The 24,339-nt window shown below is 42.8% G+C and overlaps 1 protein-coding gene across 1 annotated transcript; it reads right to left on the bottom strand.

Annotated features, from left to right (window-relative positions):
* Positions 1 to 1,863: 1,863 nt before the first annotated feature.
* On the bottom strand, positions 1,864 to 22,470 carry LOC143800890 (vomeronasal type-2 receptor 26-like). The gene is made up of 2 exons (XM_077281218.1): positions 22,437 to 22,470; positions 1,864 to 2,753 (listed from the first exon to the last, which is right to left on the bottom strand). The coding sequence occupies exons 1-2, from the start codon at positions 22,468 to 22,470 to the stop codon at positions 1,864 to 1,866; spliced, it is 924 nt and encodes a 307-aa protein (XP_077137333.1).
* Positions 22,471 to 24,339: the final 1,869 nt, after the last annotated feature.

Genomic DNA, 24,339 nt, shown 5'->3' on the forward strand with positions numbered 1-24,339 from the left:
GCAACTGCATGATTTGCAAATGTTAGGCAGCATCAACACATGTGGGGATTCCCTAACAAACAGGCAAACCCCACAAGTATTCAGGTTGTCTAACAGCACAAATCATGTAGACGCATGGACTCGAGCATACTATAAGAGCACTCCAAGATGCTCAGATAACACCTGAGCGTGCTTGGATAAGACGTTATCTCAGCATCTTTTTCATCACCAGTGCAGAGTAGAATTTCCAACTAGCGGTATTCTATGTAAATTTCTGATGGCCTTAATGTTAAAGGGAACCTGTCACCAGGTTGTTCCCATATAAAGTAATTCTCCTATTTGTGCATATGGAGAAACTTATCAATTAAGTTTTCAGGGAAAACATAGTTATTTGCACAGAGGGCGACTGTTACTGTTTTTGATGCCTAAGGATTGGGTACCACAAAACCGATGTCAGGTTTCTTTAAAAAGAAGTCTTGTAACCCATAATGTTAAATAACCACTTATGCAGGTATGTAGGAGACTTAGCCCCTATTTAAGTCATATCAGTAGAAGATATTTTAGCAGAGTAGTTGTCATAAAAATGTATTTCTTTTGTATAAAATAAGAGCTTCAGTGCACACCTAGCATTGCAATATTCTTATCACAAGTTTACCACAACAGAGAGGAGCCAGAGGATGACAACATCTGATTTATTCTACTCCTGCACTGATTAGAAGCACTTCCCCTTCATATTAAGCTGGGTAAATTTCTTTTAGCAGTGCAGGGGTTAATCTATTAAGATGAGAGTTTCTGGAATCTTTCCTGCATGAAGGCCCTCAGCTGCTCACTGTTAGCCATTCCCATCTCCTGTATAATCTGGGCCATGGCTAGGCCTAAAGCTAGCTTATGCTGCATGGCTGGATGTTGTTGGTGGTTGTTGTAGGAGAAGGCGTTTGGAGGGTTTATCTGTGATTGTTGCTAGGTTTTGAGTGTGTGATAATTTCCTTTCTTCTCCTACTTTGGTTTATCCCCATCCTCCACTCCCCAGTACATTAATCTGTTATCTGTATGAGTATATTTGTGTATTTGGCATTTTTTGTTACCCCTGTTCGTTTTACTTTGTTAGTCTGTTTGGTGTATTATGGTACACTACTACTCCTCTCTTTCATGGGTGGGGAAGGGTACAGACTGAGGGTGAATTTAGGAGCTAAGGCATGGTACGTGGCCTCAGAATCTTCATAATCAGAAGTAATCTAGGGAGCAGGGCAAGCTAAGGTGCCCCTAGCATTAGGGAAGGAGCCCCTGGTCCTGGGACACCCAACAAAAGAATTGTTACAGTTCTCAGTGTATTGTTACAATGCTTCAATTTACATATTGTGCAGTTAATGATATTTTGACTGACAGTATTCATGCAAGCACCACCTAAACATAATCAGTGGCTCTGCACCTCTGCGTGGACACTGCAGGAGCCCAGCCATGCTCACATACTGTAGGCTCCCACCGCTGGCTAATTTCTATGGCAGCCAGTTGGTACAGTGCTGCAGACAGGAGCCAGCCCTGAGAGTCTGCACTGTTACTGTGTGGGCATGGCTGGGCTCCTGCAAGGTCGACACAGAGGTGCAAAGCCACTGAGTAAGGTCTCACAGTGCCTACTTGAGTCGTAATGGAGCGCTAAGCCCTTGGTCATACCAAGGATATACTGAACAATAATCATTTATAAAAAAAAGTAAATAACTTTTAAGGCAACTAAATAATTAACATTTTTAATATAAATATATTTTTAAAAGGCTAAATCCCTGTAGAAGTTCATAAATAGTTTCATTAGCATCCTAAGGTGATAGACTTTCTCTAAAACATTTCATAGCCCTTAACTTTGATAGCTCTAATGTGAAAGGAATGATCTTAGCAATTTTTATTGATATTTATATTAGGTCTAATTAGTATTATATAGCATTTTGGGAAAAATATACAGCATAATAATCCTGCACTTGAGGCCAGTATAGCAAATATTTCCATTGCCACCATATACTTCCCTTTGCTACTAAGATAAGCCGGAATCATGGAAATCCAGACGCTACAGAACACCAGCATACTAAAGGTGATGTACTTGGCCTCATTAAAACTGTCCGGTAATGTCTTCACCATGAAAGCCAGAACAAAGCTCAAAGCTGCCAGGAGCCCCAGATAACCCAACATGGAGTAGAACCAGATATCCGAGCCTTCATTACACTGAATGATGATCCGATCTGTATAAAGAGTCTTGTCATACTCCCGATATGGAGGACGGAGAGAGATCCAGAAAACACAAATAAGAACTTGAACTGAGGAGCAGATCACCACCACATATTTAGATGTCTTCGGGCCAATCCACCTCCTCCAGACACTGTTGGGTTTTGTGGCTTTGAAAGCAATGCACACTGTGATAGTTTTAGAGAGTATGGAAGATAGAGAAATAGATAATAGTATTCCAAATATAATCTGTCTAAGCATGCAGGTTACATCATCAGGAGGACCAAGAAACAAGAAAACACCCAGGAAGCTCAGAAAGGTGGAGACCAGAAGGATGAAGCTCACAGTCCGATTGTTTGCCTTCACAATAGGCGTTTCCCAGTAATGGATAAATATCCCTAATATAAATATAGTTACTACAGATAGTAATATTGATGTGAAGATGAAAATAATCACAATCTCATCCTTCTCATAAGACAGAAAGTCATATATTTTAGGGATACATGTCACTTTCTTCTCGTCAGGCCACTTGTCATCAGGACATCTGTGACAGATTTCACTGTCTGTGGGAAATAAAACAAGTCTCATTAAGGCACATACAGTGGGGCAAAAAAGTATTTAGTCAGTCAGCAATAGTGCAAGTTCCACCACTTAAAAAGATGAGAGGCGTCTGTAATTTACATCATAGGTAGACCTCCACTATGGGAGACAAACTGAGAAAAAAAAATCCAGAAAATCACATTGTCTGTTTTTTTATCATTTTATTTGCATATTCTGGTGGAAAATAAGTATTTGGTCAGAAACAAAATTTCATCTCAATACTTTGTAATATATCCTTTGTTGGCAATGACAGAGGTCAAACGTTTTCTGTAAGTCTTCACAAGGTTGCCACACACTGTCGTTGGTATGTTGGCCCATTCCTCCATGCAGATCTCCTCTAGAGCAGTGATGTTTTTGGCTTTTCGCTTGGCAACACGGACTTTCAACTCCCTCCAAAGGTTTTTTATAGGGTTGAGATCTGGAGACTGGCTAGGCCACTCCAGGACCTTGAAATGCTTCTTACGAAGCCACTCCTTCGTTGCCCTGGCGGTGTGCTTTGGATCATTGTCATGTTGAAAGACCCAGCCACGTTTCATCTTCAATGCCCTTGCTGATGGAGGAGGTTTGCACTCAAAATCTCACGATACATGGCCCCATTCATTCTTTCATGTACCCGGATCAGTCGTCCTGGCCCCTTTGCAGAGAAACAGCCCCAAAGCATGATGTTTCCACCACCATGCTTTACAGTAGGTATGGTGTTTGATGGATGCAACTCAGTATTCTTTTTCCTCCAAACACGACAAGTTGTGTTTCTACCAAACAGTTCCAGTTTGGTTTCATCAGACCATAGGACATTCTCCCAAAACTCCTCTGGATCATCCAAATGCTCTCTAGCAAACTTCAGACGGGCCCGGACATGTACTGGCTTAAGCAGTGGGACACGTCTGGCACTGCAGGAACTGAGTCCATGGTGGCGTAGTGTGTTACTTATGGTAGCCCTTGTTACATTGGTCCCAGCTCTCTGCAGTTCATTCACTAGGTCCCCCCGCGTGGTTCTGGGATTTTTGCTCACCGTTCTTGTGATCATTCTGACCCCACGGGGTGGGATTTTGCGTGGAGCCTCAGATCGAGGGAAATTATAAGTGGTCTTGAATGTCTTCCATTTTCTAATTATTGCTCCCACTGTTGATTTCTTCACTCCAAGCTGGTTGGCTATTGCAGATTCAGTCTTCCCAGCCTGGTGCAGGGCTACAATTTTGTTTCTGGTGTCCTTTGACAGCTCTTTGGTCTTCACCATAGTGGAGTTTGGAGTCAGACTGTTTGAGGGTGTGCACAGGTGTCTTTTTATACTGATAACAAGTTTAAACAGGTGCCATTACTACAGGTAATGAGTGGAGGACAGAGGAGACTCTTAAAGAAGAAGTTACAGGTCTGTGAGAGCCAGAAATCTTGATTGTTTGTTTCTGACCAAATACTTATTTTCCACCATAATATGCAAATAAAATGATAAAAAAACAGACAATGTGATTTTCTGGATTTTTTGTCTCAGTTTGTCTCCCATAGTTGAGGTCTACCTATGATGTAAATTACAGACGCCTCTCATCTTTTTAAGTGGTGGAACTTGCACTATTGCTGACTGACTAAATACTTTTTTGCCCCACTGTACATGTTCTATCCGTTTTTTTTGCCATGGATACAAAACATACTTATTTTCTATGGTGCCATACATATGCCAGTGTTTTTTTCATAGACTACATGTCTCTTAAAAAATTCATGGAGATATGTCAATAATTTTCCTGGCATCATGGATGAAAAAGGCCAATACAAGTCTATGGGTTCATGAAAAACAGATACAGCACACGGATGGTATTAGTGTACAGTCTGTGTGGTATGTGTGATTAATATAGCAAAGTATTTATCCATCCATGAAAATCGGATCGGCATGATCGCGCGGCCTCAGGCTGAGCGCCGCTGCGAACGCGTGCGGGTGTCAGCTGTATTTGACAGCTGACACCCTGCAGCAATGCCCACGATTGGTGCTAGCACTGATTGCGGACATTTAATTTAATCCCTCTGATGCTGCTGTCAGTAGTGACTGCGACATGGAGAAGCATCGCACAGGGAGGGGGCTCCCTGCGCACTTCCATCAAGACAACGTGATGTGATCGCATTGTTCTGATGGTCTCCATGGAGACCCCCAGCTCAGGGTGCTCAATGCACATCTATATAAAGTCCCAAAAGGGGTCTAGTTTCCAAAGTGGTGTAATTTGTGGGGGCTTCCACTGTTTAGGCACATCAGGGGCTCTTCAAACGCAACATGGCAACTGCTAATCATCCCAGCATAGTTTGCATTCAAAAAGTCAAATGGTGCCTCTTCCCTTCCAAGCCCTGCCGAACACCTAAATAGCAGTATTCCCCCACATATGGGGTATCAATGTACTCAGGAGAAATTGCACAACAAATTGTATGGAGCAATTTCTCCTGTTACCATTATGAAAATGCAAAATATGGAGCTAAATATGATTTATTTGGGAAAAAAGTGATTTTTTTTTTTAATTTACACGGCTTAACCTTATAAATTTCTGTGAAACACTTTTTTGTTCAAGGTGCTCAGTGCACATCTATATAAGTTCCATAAGGAGTCTAGTTTCCAAAATAGTGTCACTTGTTAGGGGTTTCCACTGTTTAGGCACTTCAGGGGCTCTCCAAATGCGACATGGCAAATGCTAATTAGTCCACTATAGTTTACAATCAAAAAGTTAAATGGTGCTCCTTTCCTTCCAAGCCCTGCTGTGCACCCAAACAGTAGTTTTCCTCCACATATTGAGTGTCTGCGCACTCAGGAGAAATTGCACAACAAACTGTATGGAGCAATTTCTCTTTTTACCCTTATGATAATGCAAAACTTGGAGCTAAATAAAATTTATCTGGGAAAAATGTGATTTTTTTTATTTTCATGGATTAATGTTAACAACTTCTGTGAATCACCTGTGTGTTTGTTAGGAGTCGAGTTCCCGCCGCTGCATGGGGGAATCTCGAACCATGTCCACTGCATTCTTCCATTCTCCTCCAGCTGCAGTGGAGCCTGCTCAGCATATTTCCATAGTATTGGATACACGAAAAACGGTGATCCGCAAGTTAAGTCTGTTATTGCAGCAGACCGTGAAAATTGCAACGATAATAACACAGTATGTCTAAAAGAAGCCTTAAGGTGTTAGGGTTAGGGCTAAACTTAGGGTTGGGGCTAAAGTTAGGGTAAGGGTTGGGGCTAAGGTTAGGGTTAGGGTTGGGGCTAAAGTTAGGGTTAGGGTTGGGGCTAAAGATTGGGTTAGGGTTTGGATTACATTTACGGTTGGGGTGTGGTTAGAGTTATAATTATGGTTGGGATTAGGGTTAGGGGTGTGTTAGGATTAGGGATGTGGCTACGGTTGGGATTATGGCTAGAGGCGTGTTTGGGTTAGGGGTGTGGTTAGGGTTATGGTTAGAGTTGAGATTACTGTTAGGGGTGTGTTTAGATTATTGTTGGAGTTAGAATTGGGGGGTTTCCACTGTTTAGGCACATCAGGGGCTCTCCAAACGCGACATGGCATCCAATCTCAATTCCAGACAATTCTGCATTGAAAAAGTAAAACAGTGCCCCTTCCCTTCCGAGCTCTGCCGTGTGCCCAAACAGTGGTTTTCCCTCTCATATGGAATATCAGCATGCTCAGGACAAATTGGACAACAACTTTTGGGGTCCAAATTCTCCTATTACCCTTGGGAAAATACAAAGCTAGGGGCTAAAATATCGTTTTTGTGAAAAAAAAGATTTTTAGTGAAACACTTGGGGTTCAAAGTTCTCACAACACATCTAGATAAGTTCCTTGGGGGTCTAGTTTCTAATTTGGGGTCACTTGTTGGTGGTTTCTAAGTCTGCATTCAAAACGGAGCTCCTTCCCTTCCAAGCTCTGGCATACGCCCAAACGGTGGTTCCCCCCACATATGGTTTATCAGCATACTCAGGACAAATTGGCCAACAACTTTTGGGGTCTAAATTGTCCTTTTACCCTTGGAAAATACAAAACTGGGGCTAAAAATCATTTTTGTGAAAATAAATATGATTTTTTATTTTTACGGTTCTACATTATAAATTTCTGTGGAGCACTTGGGGGTTCAAAGTGCTCATCACACATCTATATAAGTTCCTTAGGGAGTCTACTTTCCAAAATGGTGTCACTTATGGGGGGGGGGTTCCACTGTTTAGGTACAAAAGGGGCTCTCCAAATGCAACATGGCGTCCTATCTCAATTCCAGTCAAGTTTGCATTGAAAAGTCAAATGGCGCTCCTCCCCTTCTGAGCTCTGCCATGCGCCCAAACAGTAGTTTATCCCAACATGTGGGGTATCAGCATACTCAGTACAAATTGCACAGCAACTTTTGCGGTCCAATTTCTCCTGTTACCCTTGGGAAAATAAAAAAGAATTGGGGCGAAAATATCATTTTTGTGAAAAAATATGATTTTTTTTTACGTCCCTACATTATAAACTTCTCTGAATCACTTGGGGGTGTAAAGTGCTCATCATACATCTAGATAAGTTCCTTAGGGAGTCTACTTTCAAAATGATGTCACGTGTGTGGGGATTTCCACTGTTTAAGCACATTAGCGGCTCTCCAAACGCGACATGGCGTCGTATCTCAATTCCAGCCAATTTTGCATTGAAAAGTCAAACGGCGCTCCTTCCCTTCCCAGCTCTGCCATGCGCCTAAACAGTGGTTTACCCCTACATATGGGGTATCGGCGTACTCAGGACAAATTGTACAACAACTTTTGCTGTCCAATTTCTCCTGTTACCCTTGGTAAAATAAAGCAAATTGGATCTGAAGTAATTTTTTTTTTAAACATTCCAAAAATTCCTGTGAAGCACCTGAAGGGATAATAAACTTCTTGAATATGATTTAAAGTACCTTGAGGGGTGCAGGTTTTAGAATAGTGTCAGTTTTGGGTATTTTCTATCATATAGACCCCTCAAAGTGACTTCAAATGTGATGTGGTCCCTAAAAAAATGGTGTTGTAAAAATGAGAAATCGCTGGTCAACTTTTAATCCTTATAACTTCCTAACAAAAAATTTGGGGTTCCAAAATTGTGCTGATGTAAAGTAGACATGTGAAAAATGCTACTTACTTAGTATTTTGTGTGACATATCTCTGTGATTTAAGGGCATGAAAATTCAAAGTTGTAAAATTGCAAAATTTTCAAAATTTTTGTCAAATTTCCTTTTTTCACATATAAACACAGGTAATATTGAGGAAATGTTACCACTGTCACGAAGAACAATATGTCACGAGAAAATAGTGTCAGAATCACCGAGATCCATGAAAGCATTCCAGAGTTATAAACTCATAAAAGAACAGTGGTCAGAATTGTAAAAATTGGCCCGGTCATTAAAACCACCCTTGGGGGTTAAGGGCTTAAAAATGTAGCAACAATTTTTCATTTTTTTCAAGAAAATTTACAAAATGTATTTTTTCAGGGACATATCCAGGTTTGAAGTAACTTTGAGGGTCTTATATATTGAAAAACCCCAAAAGTGATACCATTGTAATAACAGCACCCCCTGACATACTGAAATCAGCTGTCAGGTAGTTTGCCCTTCAGATGCTCTTCAGGAATTATTTTTACCACCTAAATGTCACTAACTTCTGAACAGGATACTATAGACGGCAAACTCTGAGGCCTCTATTTGGCCATGAATTGCTATGGCAAACATCAGATCACACAATCATGATCTCAGGGTGCCGATAGGGATAGAGGGACAAGCCACTCTGTTAACCATCTATATGGCATAGTTACTGTTGACAGCAGCATTGAATGGGTTAAACAGATATGGACGGTGCCAACGCTGATTGTGGCTAATGCAGCAAGTTATTAGCTATAGTGTACAGCCGACAGCTGCTGGATTGTCACCTATATGGGGATGCTATTCTCTTAGATCTCAGGTCAGTAAAAAGTCGTATTGGCGACCATTAATGGGTTAATGACTCATTCCCTGCTTGGAATATATGGAACTTGTAGTCTTCTAGCCAGCAACCACAGGTATAGCTAATAGAAACTACTAGAAGCTTTTAACTCACAATCACATGCACCAATCACAAGATTTTTTTTCCCCACAAGATTAAACCCCAAACAAATACAGATAATTCCCCAAATCAATACAACTATTACAGTTATTACAACTATGATAATGTGTTTAACTATGTACTTACCTGCAAACCTGTACTTAAAGGCAGCTCTCTTTCTGCTCAGCAGCCCTCACTTGGAGTATATGTCACTTGCAGCCCTCTAACCAGCAAGCATAGTTGTAGATACAGAGGTTTGTCTGTCATGTTCTCAATGGCAAGAGAACATAGCATCAGCGTATATAGGAACTAGCTCTTGGAAGATGGGAACTGAGCTGACCATGAACTAAACCTAACACACAACTAGCAGTGGCCGGGTAGCATGCCTACGTTGATTCTAGATGCCCAGCACCAGCCGGAGGACTAAATAATGCTAGCAGAGGAAAATATTAGTCCTAGCTCACCTCTAGAGAAATACCCCGAAAGGAGACAGAGGCCCCCCACATGTATTGGCGGTGAATTAAGATGAAATAACAAACGTAGTATGAAAATAGGTTTAGCAAATTTGAGGTCCACTTACTACATAGCAGAAGACAGAAAGGACACTTTCATGGTCAGCTGAAAACCCTATCAAAACACCATCCAGAAATTACTTTAAAACTCTGGCATTAACTCATAACACCAGAGTGGCAATTCCTGTTCACAAGAGCTTTCCAGACACAGTAACGAAACTACAGCTGTGAACTGGAACAAAAATGCAAAAACAAACATGGACAAGAGTCCAACTTATCTAGTAGTTGTCTAGGAGCAGGAACAAGCACAGAGAGGCTTCTGATAACATTGTTGACCGGCAAGCAACTAACAGAGTAGCAAGGTTATATAGCGACTCCCACATCTTGATGGGAACAGGTGAACAGAGAAGATGAAGACACCAGTTCAATTCCACCAGTAGCCACCGGGGGAGCCCAGAATCCAAATTCACAACATTTGTCCCTCAAGCCTTAGGGATTTCAAGATTTGCTGTGTAATGACACCATGGTGCCTTTTGTTTTAGTTCACCATCCCTTGGTGTGTAGTGGTTTTCTTCTCCAAAATTAGGTGTTTAGTAGTTTCATTCTCCAACCCCTGCTGTCTAGGATTTTAAATCCCCATCTTATGATGTGTAGTGGTTTACTTATCCAACTCTAGAAGATTAGTAGTTTAGCTCTCCAACCACAGTTGTCTAGTAGTTTAGTTCTCCATCTTATGGTGTGTAGTGGTTTAGTTCTCCATCCCCAAGTACCCTGCAAGCCTTGAGGATTCCAATATTTGTGGAACAACCCCTTCCCGCTTGCCCCCACAGCCACCAGAATCACCCAGTGCCTAGTCAGTAAGATTTAATGCCCCTGTCCATGCTTGCTCGTCCAGGCGAATGTGCTGAAATGTCCCATGTCAGACAAAAATTCTTTCAAGGAAAGAGTAATGTTGCTTGCGACATGCTGGTGTAGCGCAGGCACATCTTTCTTAGAGAAGTAATGGTGACTGGTCAACAGGTACTGCGAAACCGTCTCTATCAACCAGGTGGAAAGGCTGCATTTCATGTTTTTCATCCCATTATCACAGAGATTATAGGCCGAGAATCACGCAAAACCATCCGCTGAGATTTTTGAATTGAAATATCTCAGCTGGTCCCTATCTCCCAGACAATTACACGATTAGGCAATGATAAACTGAGGAGGCCGCAGGCTGTTCCGAATAATTAGTTATCGGAAATCTAACAGTGAGTGTATGGCATTTACACCCATGGATTACAATACATGGAATATATGTATATACCGCCGTACAACCACTGCTAACTCCATGATAACCCTACACTCCTCACTGCCACCACCAATCATTTATATTTAACCTCTTAGTGACAGAGCCAATTTGGTACTTAATGACCAGGCACATTTTTAAAATTCCGACCACTGTCACTTTATGTGATTAAAGGGGAATGGTGCCTCACCATCAGGGCCGGTTTTAGACAAACTGGGGCCCTAGGCAAAAAGTTAAAGTGGGGCCCCAAATGCTAACATTGTAAAATCACACAAACATTTAGGTTACACTACATGAGCAGGATGCGGATACAGTTGGTGGAGGGGCCTGGAGCCAGTGCTCACACTGTGGCCCCCATATTTAGGGGCCTTATATTGGCCAACAGGTCTGCCACTGTTAGCTGTTTGCAGGGGTGTTGATAGGGTCAGAAAAGATTAGGGGCCCAAGCCCCAAAACAAAGAGTTGCCCCCAACCCCCTCTTAATTTTTTTTAACACCACAGATAATATAGTGATAACTCTCTGAGTACAGATAATTTAGTAGATGTCACCTGCAGTCCTATGTAACACCACAGATAGACATTGCGTTTCAGAGTAAGACTATGTTCACATGCAGCATTTTTTCAGCAACCAAAACCTTTTCTATTAGCAGTAAAAATGTTGCGTTCAAAACCCCTGTTTTTCAGCTTGTTTTGTGGTGTTCTTCACACTTTTTTCAGCTTTTTTTTAGAGTGAGGATGTTTGCTTTGTCTACGGTATGTTTAAGACCACATTCATACGATCAGTGTTTGGTCAGTATTTCACATCAGTATGTGTAAGCCAAAACCAGGAGGGTGAGAAATACCGAAGTGGTGACGTGTTTCTCAGGCTATGTGCACACGCTGTGGATCTGCAGCAGTTTTCCATGCGTTGTACAGCACCATGTAAACTTATGGAAAACAAAATCCGCCATACACATGCTGCGGAAAATACCATGCAGAAACGCTGCATTGTATTTTCTGCAGCATGTTAATTCTTTGTGCAGATTCCGCAGCGTTTTACACCTGCTCCATAAAACGAATCCGCAGGTGTAAAAACGCTGTAGAAAACCGCACAAAAACGCGGTAATTCCGCCGTAAATCTGCAGATAAAATTGCCAATTTATCTGGCGTAGACGCGAGTCTCCACAAGAGAAATCTCACCCGTGCAATGTATAGGACGCAGTGATTCCGCACAGATCAATGAACACACGCGGAATCACCTGTGTTCAAAAGATGGCAGCACTTTGAACACCGCACATGTCCGCTGCATCCAAAGGGCTGCCATTTCCGGATCCTCTGCACATACCCTAAAAAATGGGTGCTTTGAAAGCAGTGTTTTTACTGCCAAGAGAGCAGGTTTAGGCTGGGAAAAAAAATGCACTAAAAACGCTGATTCCTATGCACACCTGTGCTATATATGTCTATAGTTTACCCTAATTATTTCACGTGGGAATTCATTTATTTCTATATAATAAATGCCCTGATTCAGCAGACAATATTCCTGTCTTGTGTCATCCAGACAGTAGTGACAGGAGGTCGTCCTGTCAGATTACAAGCAGTGACTGTGGTCATAGCCTATGCTGATCCCTGCTGTATGTGACTGTGAAACCTGATCCTACAGCAATCAGCACAGAGCTCTGGGACCACATGAGTAAATCACAGCACTGAGGGGGTCTCAAGGGGGGTTTGGGACACACGTTCTGGGACTACAGAGCAATGCACAGCATTATTCACTGCTGAAAACCCTCTGGGCACTTCATACAGGGGTTGCAGATGCAGGGGGCCCCCTTGTAGGTGGGGGCCCCAGGTGTCTGCCTGGTCTGCCTGTGCCAAAAACCGGCTCTGCTCACCATGTATTATATGGAAGATAGCCTCTGATACTGCAGTCAAGATCCAGATTCCATCTGACCATCAGATAAGTTAGGAATGAAAATTGGATCAGCAAACTGAATTTCAATAAAAAATTCTTCTTTATTTTATTTGTTTATTTTTTTTAATTAGTCCAGACAGATGAGACCCCCCTGATGTACCTAAACATTGAAAAACCCCCAATTCTACTCCAACCCTAACCCTAACACACCCCAAACCCTAATCCAAGCCCTAAACATAACTCTAATTACAACTCTAATCCCAACACACCCTTAACTCTAATCCCAACTCTAACCATAACCCTAGCCACAAACATAACCCTAACACATCCCTAACCCTAATACCAACCCTAAGCATAATCCTAACCACAATCCTAACCCCAACACACCCCTAACTCTAATCCCAAACCTAACCACAACCCTAACCACAAACCTAATCCTAACACACTCCTAACCCTAATCCCAATCCTAACCCTAATTCAAATCCTAACCCTATCCCTAACCCTTATGCCAACCCTAACGCTAACCCTAATACTAGCCCTAACCCTATCCCTAACGTTAACCCTAACGCTAGCCCTAACCCTAATCCTAACACTAACACTATCGCTAACCCTAATGCTAACCATAACACTAACCCTAACGCTAACCCTAACTTTAGCCCAACTCACTTTAGCCCAACTTACTTTAACCCAACTCTAACCCTAATGCAAAAATGGAAATAAATATATATTTTTTTATTTTATTATTTTTCCCTAACTAAGGGGGTGATAAAAGGGAGTTTAATTTACTACTTTTTTGCTTTGATCACTGTGATAGGGTCTATCCCAGTGATCAAAATGAAAATTTCCTATTGTTGCCGGGTCCCGGCCGGCAGATCTCGGCGGGTGCACTGCGCATGCGCCCACCATTTTCTCCTGGAAAAAGACTCTGGCTGCCCGGGGGATATCACAGGTGATGGCAGGGACTCCAGAAGTACAGGGGGGTGATCGGGGACCCTATTTTCCTCTCCTCTGATGTACGATCATATCAGAGAAGAGAGAAATTAATTGGAAAATCTGACTTTTTTTAATGCAGTCGCTGTTATATTGTTAATAGTGGCGATTGCAACACCGGGGTTGGTAAATACTGACCTTAATCATGATCTCTGGGGTCTCAGCTACCCATGGAGAAATTCCAACTCTGGGGACACTATAACCTTAAACCTCGGTGCTGTTAAAAAGTGGCGCTGTGGTTTAAGTACCCTTAATTGCCACCGTGAAAAGGTGTACTGGGGGTCATTAAGGGGTTAAAAAAATAAATACAAGCCAATTAGACGGCGTTCTTCTTTTGAGGTTCACACCATTATGCTCTTCCATCCCCTCTCCCTCAGAATAGCAGTCATATATGGTCCCCCAGACTCATCCACCCTGTTCCTTGACCATTTTTCTGCCTGACTGTCATGTTTCATGTCCTCAGAATTGCCATCCCTTATCCTGGGAGACTTCAAATTCCCCATAAACAGCCCCTCCTCCTCAACTGCATCCCAGCTTCTATCTCTAACCACTTATCTTGGCATCTCACAACTTTCAATCTCTGAGACACACAAAGACAGTAACACCCTTGGTCCAATGCTTTTTTGCAGTGTTTTATGGCACAGACATGTAGCCCATAGCACAAAATGCTATCCTCGAATTTTGGATTACAAGAGGAGGAAGACCAGAGAGTGTTCATACTTCAAGGTTTGACTTCAGAAAGGCAGATTTCAATGGAGTCAGAAAGAGGGTAGGAAAAGTTCAATGGCTGGATGTTCTGAAGGACAGAAATGTCCAAGAAGGATGGGAGATTTTGCTTAATTAAACTCTCACTGCACAATTGGTAACAGAAGGAAGAATTGGAAGCATTTAAAGAGATCTGGATGAATGAACACAGAACTTAGTCACTTGTTAAAAAAGGAAAAAAAGAAATGATTAATAAATTGAAAAACCATAGCATATCTAAAGAAGAATTTATTGCTGTCTGCAGGGAATGCAGAGCAAGCGTTAAAAGAGCTAAAGACAGTAATGAAGTGAGGCTTGCAAGGGAGACCAAACGCAGTTAAAAATATTTTGCGGATATGTCAAAAGCAAAAGAAAAGTCAAACATTTTGCTATAGTAGTTTTATCAGATTAAAAGGGTGAAGCGGTCAAAATTGAGAAGGCCTAACATTTAATTTCCTATTTTGAAACAACAACTGATTTTCAAAGTACCATTGAAGGAATAAAAGAATCCACACTATCTATAAACAGAGAGTTGGAGAGTGATCACTCAGCTAATTTAAATGAATGTAAATCTCCAGGTTCAGATAAATTACATCCTAGGGTACTGAGGGAGATAGCTGAGAAAATTGCAGAACCACTAGCCAGAATCTTTGAAAAATCCTGGAGAGCAGATTAAGTCTCAGAAGATTGGAGAACGTCAAATATTGTCCCAATCTTCAAAAAAGGAAAACAGATTGAGCCAGGATATTACAGGCCAGTGAGCCTTACTTCTATTCCAGGAAAGATCTTTGAAAAAATTATTAAACAACATGTATGTAAGTACTTGGAAAATAATACATAAGTTGACCAGAGACAGCATAGGTTTGTAGTAAACAAGTCATGCCACACTAATCTAATTTCCTTCTATGATGGAATCACTGGGCGAATCAGAAAAATGTAGTAGATATAGTATATCACTACAGGAAGTTTGTGGCCAGCAATAGTTCTCGCTTCATGTTGTTTTCTTATACATTCAAAGTTGGGGACAGTGAAGCTGACTCTGATTTTATGGACGGCTCGCGTGACATAAGAACCTCAAATAAGCCCCGGGATTGAGAATTCTGAAATAATGGAACGACGTAGGCAAGGGAGGCGAGTATAAGCTTTTTTTTATTTTTACAGGCCAAAATATGTGGACCAATTTTCCTAATCAATTTTGAGAAAAATATGCACAAGCCTCTCTATCTCAAGTTCCAGTGAAAGTGAGAGAGAAAAGAGTTTTCTTTTGACAGACTATTATTCACAGACTGACTACCACTCCCATTTTCTATGTCTTTCACCAGTGCAGAATTACAACACAATCCAATTTTGGCAAGCTCCTCTCTATTCAAGTCAATTAATTTGAGGAAGTCAACGAATGTTATGAAATTTGACTGGAAGTTTATTCTCCTCTGACTCATTCTATCATCTCTAGCAGTATCGTCTCCCCCATGTTGGGTTTTGCTAGTCAGTTTTGAGGGCTCTCAAGTCATTAATGAGAACGAATGTCATAATTAATTGCTTCCACTGTCCACTTGGCTTTCTCAGGCCGTGAGGATGGCGATCTGATCATTGTTCTATACATCAGTTGGACCTCTGCAGTAATATTGATTGTACACATATTGGCGATCTGAGAATGAAGCTCTGAAGGATAAAGACAGTGGCAGAAATCCAGGACTCCAGTCATTGACGCCCACAATAGTGTTTTATTACATCACCTCCAACTGTAAGGCATGGAAAGTGATATAGAAGATGACAGGGTGAAAGAAGACTTTTTTCCTTAATATCAGAATGTCCATAACCAAAGAAAAAAGAATGCAAGGGACTGCGGTGCAACAGTAAAAGTAGGAACTTGGGTTTAAACAACCAGTCTGCATAAATAATGATTGACTTGCAATCTGATATAATCTTACCTGTTATATTGGACACTTCACCCTCAGGACATTGCACACAGGCATAGCAGCAAACATGATATTGTTCAGTAGAAGCTTTTCTGTGTCCTGGAGAACATCGATCATTGCACCGAGACTGTGGCATCTGGTTTATGCAATAAGATCAATATCAATTCTACACATAGTACACATCATTCTTACATGTTATGAATACTGGAATATATTAATTTGCAAACTTTAAATATACAGTTAAATATTTAACTTACATACAGTAGCTAAATGGAAGCTTGTCTAATGGTAGACAAGGTTATGGACAGTAAAATTATGTATTTGTAATGAAAAGTCTTTTTTTTAATTTGATTAAAGTTGAGTGACTCCATTCAAAGTAAAGTGATTTCTCTACAAATTATGAGAAATTTGATAAAGTAAGTGAATTTGAATGTTTTTATTTTCTGTGAGTGAATTGCATAAAATGGCACCTGGCACTTTACACACAGCAATGTAGAGATGAAGGTTCTAATGATTTGGATGGAGTCAAATGGCTTCTCCACAATGGCTTGTAGTTACTCTACCACGTAGCACAGTAGTCAGTTAGTAGGGACTATGACTCAGATTCATCACGTTTAGCCCAGATCTTTGGCACAAATGCCCCAAAATTTTGAAGCAAGGTGGAGACACGCAAAAATATAGATGTTGGAGTTTTACATCAGTATCGGTCATGTACACCCAAGCAAATATAAATAAGAAATAAAGGCAAACTATACTTTTACTTTTTTATTTAAAATAGCACACACAGTTACACTCCGTCCTACTTGACTAAACTTCATTTCATTGAATTCCTCATCTCCTGTAATAAAACCAAAATAAAAAACAACAATATTCCTCACCTGTCAGACGTTCTGTCCCCCACTGTAATCCATGTCGGCGGGATAAACAGTTTTCAGCCTAGACGGTGCCAAGATGAGACAGCAAGGCAAACACCAGAACCCAAACTTTTTGTTACTGTTCAGCCGAATCTGCTGGATCCGAACATCCAGGGGTCTATTCATCTCTAATGATAAGCTTTGCTATGCCTTATCGCACAAATCTAACACCTGTTCCTAACTAGAGTAACATTTGTGTTGTGACGCCCCTCACTTTTCAGACCGACCTAAATCATGCACTCACGTTTGTCATGACTTTCATTATTCACACTGGCCTTAATGAATCTAGGCCTACAAATGAGAAATCATTTTAGACTCATAGATAGACTTCGAAGGACCCACAAGGAAACATTAATATTACCTATGAGCCCCTGTACAATTATCCAGATTATTATTGAAACATGCAAAAAACCACACAAAGGTGAACCAATAGGTAGTATAAAAGATGTAGCGTTATTACGTTCTTTAGATTGTTTAAATAAAGGGGAAAGTTGTACAAAGCAACAAAGGGTAATCAAACAGTGACAGCAGCCATAAATTGTGGACCCGCAGGTCAGAGGTGCTAAGGTAAGTTCAAAATGTCTATATATAAAAAGTAATAGTTCACATACATGAAAGATAAGTACCTGATCTGGTAATGGAGGATGGTAAACATAATTGCTTATGAAAAGAAATCAGATGGCAAAAAAGACAACAAATAGATGGGTTAACATTACCTAAGACCTGCGGTGCCACAACCCCTACGCTCCTTTCGGCTGAAGTGCCTTCTTCTGGGAGATTTTTATTGTATACAATTCTCAACATTGCAATTGCAATATCAAAAATAGATAAGTTGTGGAATGAAAGCAATCGCAGGATGCTTAGTAACATTAATGATCACAATATGGAAACAACATTTTCATAATATACTGTAAAGCATTAGAAAAATATTTAGAATTGAGAGTCCTCAGTGGTTGATACCTTTTAATGGCTAACTGAAAAGATAACTCTCATAGAGTTGTATTAGCGCCGGATTGCGCCTGATGGCCACACGTTTCATCCGTTTTTGCAGGATCCGTCAAAAAAGCTGTTTCCGCCGGACGGAAAACTCATACAGAGGAACGGTTTTTCTGTCTGGTGAAAAAACGCAGAGCGACGGATCCAGCAAAAATTGGATGAAACAGATGTGAAATTATGAATCCAGCCTCCGAATCTATTTTTTCATGCATGTTTCCATTCAAATCATGAACATTTTCCGTTAATTTTTTTCCAAAAACTGCATCACAACCGGTCAAAAAATGGAACGAAAACTGCATCAAAAACAGCATAAAAAAACGCATCAAAAACAGCATCTAAAACCGCATCAAAAACTGCACCAAAAACTGCATCAAAAACCGCACCAAAAACTGCACCAAAAACCAGCATCAAAACTTGCACCAAAAGCTACATGTTGTGTTTTGACGGACCGTCGGCACAAAAAAACTTTCAAGTGAACGTTTTTTTGTCTGTCGCGTCCGCCATTTTCTACCGCGCATCTGCTTCAGAAACTCCGCCTCCTCCTCCCCAGACTTCAGAATGGGCAGCGGATGCGTTGAAAAACTGCATCCGCTGGCCACGTTGGGCACAAATTTCACAACGTGCGTCGGTACGTCGGCCCTACGCATAGCGACGGACCCGTACCGACGCAAGTGTGAAACAGGCTTTTATGAGCGTTGAATTTAAAAAAAAAACGGAAAAAAATGGTGTGGGCTCCCGCACAATTCTCTGCGCCAGAGGGGGAAAGCCGACGACCGGGGGCCAATATTTGTAGCCTGCTATGAATATCAGCCCACAGCTGTCTGCGTAGCCTTTACTGGCTATTAAAATAGGAGGACCCCCCAAAAAATGGCGTGGGGTCTCCCTATATTTTATAGCCAGAAAGGCTACATAGACAGCTGCAGGCTAATATTCATAGCCTAGAGAGGGGCTATGGATATTGGCCCCCCCGTCTACAAATACCAGTCCGCAGCCTGCAAAAAACGTAAAATAATAAACCGTATACTACCTGTCCGCCATAGTCCAATTAATAACGAGTGTCCCACGACGATCTCCCCTATAGAACAGTGACATCGGGTGATGTCACTGCTCTATAGGACCCTCAGTGACACACTGACAGGAGACAATGGCTCCTGCAATGCATCACTGAGGTTACTAAAGTTCAAAGTCTTACTTTATAGCAATTACTGCCTGGGAAAATTTCTCATACAGCAATGCCATAAGTCAGACTAGGGACTATTTTTTTTTACAGCGGCGGAGGAATACCTCCCTCCCGTCATTGTGTTCCTGGGGCCCCTGGCGAGCAGTTGCAACAGCGATTGCTGCCGTTCTCCACGGGAGATAGTTGTGGGACACTCGTGGATTTCTGCGGACAGGGAGTATATTGGTTGTTTGTTTTCTTTCAGATTTTTTACAGATGACACTGGCTTCGGGGATCAAAATGACAAGTAATGGTGAGTATCTAATCTATGTTTAATGTACTGTATGTCTATATGTATGTATTGTATGTAATGTATGAATGTATTGTATGTAGTATGTATGTAGCATGTATGTATGTAGTATGTATGTATGTAGTATGCATGTATGTATGTATGTATGTATAATGTATGAAGCATGTATGTAGTATGTATGTTATATGTATGTATGTAGTATATATGTATGTAGCATGTATGTAGCATGTATGTAGCATGTATGTAGCATGTAGCATGTATGTAGCATGTATGTAACATGTATGGAGTATGTATGGAGTATTTTTTTTCATTCAACACATTTGCCGGATGATGGGACTACTACTGTCCCATCATTGGCTAATGTGTCAATCACTGTCAGTGTAGCAGGCATCGTCCGATGGGACTTGTAGTCCCATCGGACGATGCCTGCACACACGCACAGAGCCCCAGCATGCCGCACAGAGACCCCCCCACCCCGCACAGAGACCCCCTACGCCACACAGAGACCCCCCACGCCGCACAGAGACCCCCCCTACACCGCACAGAGATCCCCCCATGCCACATAGAGCCCAAGCAGCCCACATACAGCCCTGGTACGCCGCATACAGCCCTGGCATGCCGCATAGAGCCTGGGCAGCCCAGATACAGCCCCACATAGAATTAGATCCCTGGCAGGCCCGCACAGACCCCGCCCGCACAAACAGACACTCACAGTGTCCGCCCACGCACCGACCACACTCATCACCCCTCCAGAACAGCATATAGAAGCACATAAAGGGCTTATTTACATTCCAATATTTGTGTCCCATTAACTTGCATTGGTATCGGGTATCGGTATCGGTGATATCCGATATATTTTGGATATCGGCCTATCCAATCCGATACCAATACTTTTGAATATCGGAAGGTATCGCTCAACACTAATTGCCACACGTAGATCCATTCTTTTTTCTCTTATTGTGTGGTGGTGAGAATTCATTCTTGTTCTAAGCTTTTGCCCTGTCTCCCCCACATACAGACCCCCAGTTAGACATTTAGTACAAATAATTAGGTACACCACTTTAGAAGTGACGCAGCTGAAAGTACCTGGGATCTTGTAGTCCTGATGTGAATTGGGGATCTTTATCTTGTCCGTGGTCATTATAAATGGACAGGTATTACATTTTTTCTGATTGCAAGGAAAGGTTCCTGCAGCTGTTGGAGAGGACAGGGAGATCTTGACAATAATGCTTCTTAGATTTGGGGGCTGCCTAAAACACAGTAGTGGGGGGTCTGGAAAAATGGATTGTAAGCGGGCATCTTTTTGTAGTAAAGTTTGTAATTTCTGTGCAGCTCCCCTTAGCACCTCCAGATTTGGATTGTAGGTAACTACTAGAGGTACCCGGTTATTTTCTTTTTTTTTAGCTTTGTAATGTAGCAGGTGATTCCTTGATATTCTGGTGCAGGGCCAAAGCTTAGAACAAGAATGAATTCTCACCGCCATGCAATAAGAGAAAAAAGAATGGATATACCTGTGGCAATACATTTTTGTCTCCCAAATCATAACATTATGGACATGAAATTACTTGTATCTTGTATTAAAAGGTAACTTCAAATCTAAGAGAGACAGAAGAATATGGGAATATAAACTGATGATGACCTTTGACAGTCTTAGTGCCGGAATGAATGTGTCACATGGATTTATGTCTTTTTACATCAGCAAAGGAACTTGCCCATCAGACCATGTGGGGTCATCACAACAGAACCAGACACCAATCAGAGGACAATAAAACATTCCTTATCTAAGAACTGGTCCAATATTTATGGACACAACCATTTATCACTCATGGTAATTCTGCTTCATGTCACCTGTCTTATCCATGTTTTTTTTTTCTGTGCTATGTTTTGTATATATATATATATATATATATATATATATATATATATATATATATATTTCTTCAAAATTTATTTTAGTCTTTGCCTGGTGAAGAGACCTGTGTAGTCTCGAAAGCTTACAGTTTGTTACCATCTTTTCAATTAGCCATTAAAAGGTATCAGCCACTGAGGACTCTCAATTCTAAATATTTTTCTATCTACTGGCTAACATGGTACCAAGATATATATCTTTCCTGTATGTAAAGTATTAGTCAGCTTTTTTACTGTGTGTCGTGTAGTACTAAGGATCTGTCAGTTCCTCTGTGTGATGTCCTAAGGAGTATCTGTCAGCTCCTTTATATCATGTAGTTTAAATGATCTGTCAGCTCTCCTGTGTGGTGTAGTATATAGAGGATCTGTCAGCTCTCCTGTGTGGTGTAGTATATAGAGGATCTGTCAGCTATCCTGTGTGGTGTAGTATATAGAGGATCTGTCAACTCTCCTGTGTCGTGTAATATATAGAGGATCTATCTGCACTCCTGTGTGGTGTAGTATATAGATGATATGTCAGCTCTCCTGTGTGGTGTTCTATATGGAGGATGTGTCAGCTTTCCTGTGTGGTGCAGTATATAGAGGATCTGTCAGCTTTCCTGTGTGGTGCAGTATATAGAGGATCTCTCAGCTCTCCTGTGTGGTGTAGTATATAGAGGATCTGTCAGCTCTCCTGTGTGGTGTAGTATATAGAGGATCTGTCAGCTCTCCTTTGTGGTGTAGTATATAGAGGATCTGTCAGCTCTCCTGTGTGGTGTAGTATATAGAGGATCTGTCAGCTCTCCTTTGTGGTGTAGTATATAGAGGATCTGTCAGCTCTCCAGGACAGGCCGGAGCAAGCCATCCTCTCCCCCATGGCGTAAGGCCATCATGACAATGGTTTGGAGGGGTGGAGGTGGGGTAACCTAATTACAGTGGGTGGGGGCTGGTGGTAGGGGCTTAAAGTAAGGGGTTGTGGGTGGGGTCTCGTCAGTTCCCGCTCACCTTTCGAAGTTGTAATGGCCAGCGTCGACTCCATCCTTGCGAGCTTTAGGGCGGCTGCAGCTTCGCGCCCTCCCGGCTGGCTGGAAGCTCAGGTGGCGCACATCGTCGACGGCGGTGGTGGGTCCTTGCCGTCTGACCCCCCTTTGATGCGCCAATCTCAGCAGTTGCGGCCCCCGAGTGGCTGTCTCCTGATTTGGGTCCACGTGCCCCCGCAGGCGCAGGAGCCCCTCCCAAGACCCTCCAGGCCGGGCGCCGGTAAGAGCAGCAGTGAGCAGGCCCCGGCCTGGGAGGAATCCGACAGTCAGGCGGGGCACAGCGGTGGCTGCTAGGCCCTCACCTCGTGGTGTGGTGGGGGCAGAGCCAAGACGTGCCAGGCAGCGTTTGGGGCCTGGAACATTGGGAGGCCGCAGCGGTGATGTGCCTGCCTAGGCTGGATCTGGAGGAGCGGCTGCTGCTGGAGGGTCGGGCGGCCTGAGGCCGGATAGCGCCGGGACGGCCTCTTAGGCGGTGTCGGGGGGTTCCCCTGCTTCAGGGCCACAGGCTAGATGACCTTCTGCTGTGGCCGGGAACCCGCTGCAGGGTTTCCCGCCCCAACTACACTATCCCCTGGCACCTGGAGTCTGGACGCGGTAAATCCTGTACCAGCAGCATTCCAGACTACTCGGTCAGATGGGCAGCACTAGCTACAGAGTGAAGACAGGTCGGTGGCGGATTGGGCAGTCCGTGGACGTCTGGATGCCAGCACTCCAGCTGGGGGGACCACAGATCTCTTGCAGCCTGGTGAGTATGCGTCTGTGTCACGCTTTTGTCCTTCAGATGCGTGGTCACCTGCAGCTAGTGGCGGTCAGGGGGCACTTAGTGGAGTTGTGGGGGTGGGGATGGCAGGTGGCAGGGAAGCGGCAGGGGTCTGCGAGATCTTGGTTACTGTACAGGATTTGCTGGCGTGATTGGATCACGGTATGGGTGCGCAGGGACATTTGGGAGCTTGGTTGGGCTCACAGCCAGGGCCAGTTAGTTCTGTAGTGGTGCCAGCTGTGGTTGCGGAACCGGTTTTCATTTCGGCGCAGACGGAGGAGAAGAAGTGCAGGATTCACCTGGATGATAGGGCGCACGGGGAGGTATACGTGTGTTTCGAGGGCCCGTTGGGGGCGCATCTTAAGAAAGAGGTTAGGAAGAAGATACTGTAGGTAAAGACGAATATGTTGAAATTTTCTCATTGCTCCTGTTAGAAAAATTTAATCTTGATAAGGGGAAGAAAGAGGATAGCAAAAAAGAGGAGGAAGAAAAACGGCAGTGGCGTTTGATTCCTCAGACTTTTGCTAATTGGCTGTAGGCCTTTGCCATTTTGGCCAGTGTTATTGGTGAAAAGGCGCCTGAGAATTGTTCGGGGTTGTTCTGTTATATGGATTCCATCAGTGAGGCTCACAGGGTGCATGGCAGTCAGGCGTGGTTCAGGTACGATGAGCAGTTTAGACAGAGAAAAGCTGTTCGGCCGGCCATTAGATGGGACCAGAAGGACATCGGTCTCTGGTTGCAGGTAATGGCGCAGTACAAGTTCGACCATCTCTTTCACAGGGAGGCCGGTGGTTCCGGCCAAGGTTCGCAGCCCGGGGCCTCGGGGTCCTCAAGTAACGCAGGACAGGCAGGAGGGCAGAAGTTGGGGGTGTGCTGGCAATTTAACGAGGGTCAGTGCAAATTTGGAGTCAATTGCAAGTTTAAACACTTGTGTTCCCACTACAGCGGGTCCTCCCATGGGGCCGCCAAATGTTTTAAGAAGTGCAAGGCAAAGCCCGATTTAGGTAATTCCCGTGGGAGAGACACCGGTGAAGTGGGAAAGGATGGTCCCCTATCTAAATAGATATCCGGATAGGGAGAAGGCGTCTGTGTTGTTGTTTGGTTTTAA

The sequence above is a fragment of the Ranitomeya variabilis genome, chromosome 1, assembly GCF_051348905.1.
Source record: "Ranitomeya variabilis isolate aRanVar5 chromosome 1, aRanVar5.hap1, whole genome shotgun sequence".
NCBI lineage: Eukaryota > Metazoa > Chordata > Amphibia > Anura > Dendrobatidae > Ranitomeya > Ranitomeya variabilis.

Coding starts and splice junctions, on each gene's coding strand:
- LOC143800890 (XM_077281218.1), bottom strand. CDS start 22,470: ATGGAGTCGACGCTGGCCATTACAACTTCGAAAG. Junction 2,754..22,436: donor GGCCATTACAACTTCGAAAG/GTGAGCGGGAAC, acceptor TATTTCCCACAG/ACAGTGAAATCTGTCACAGA.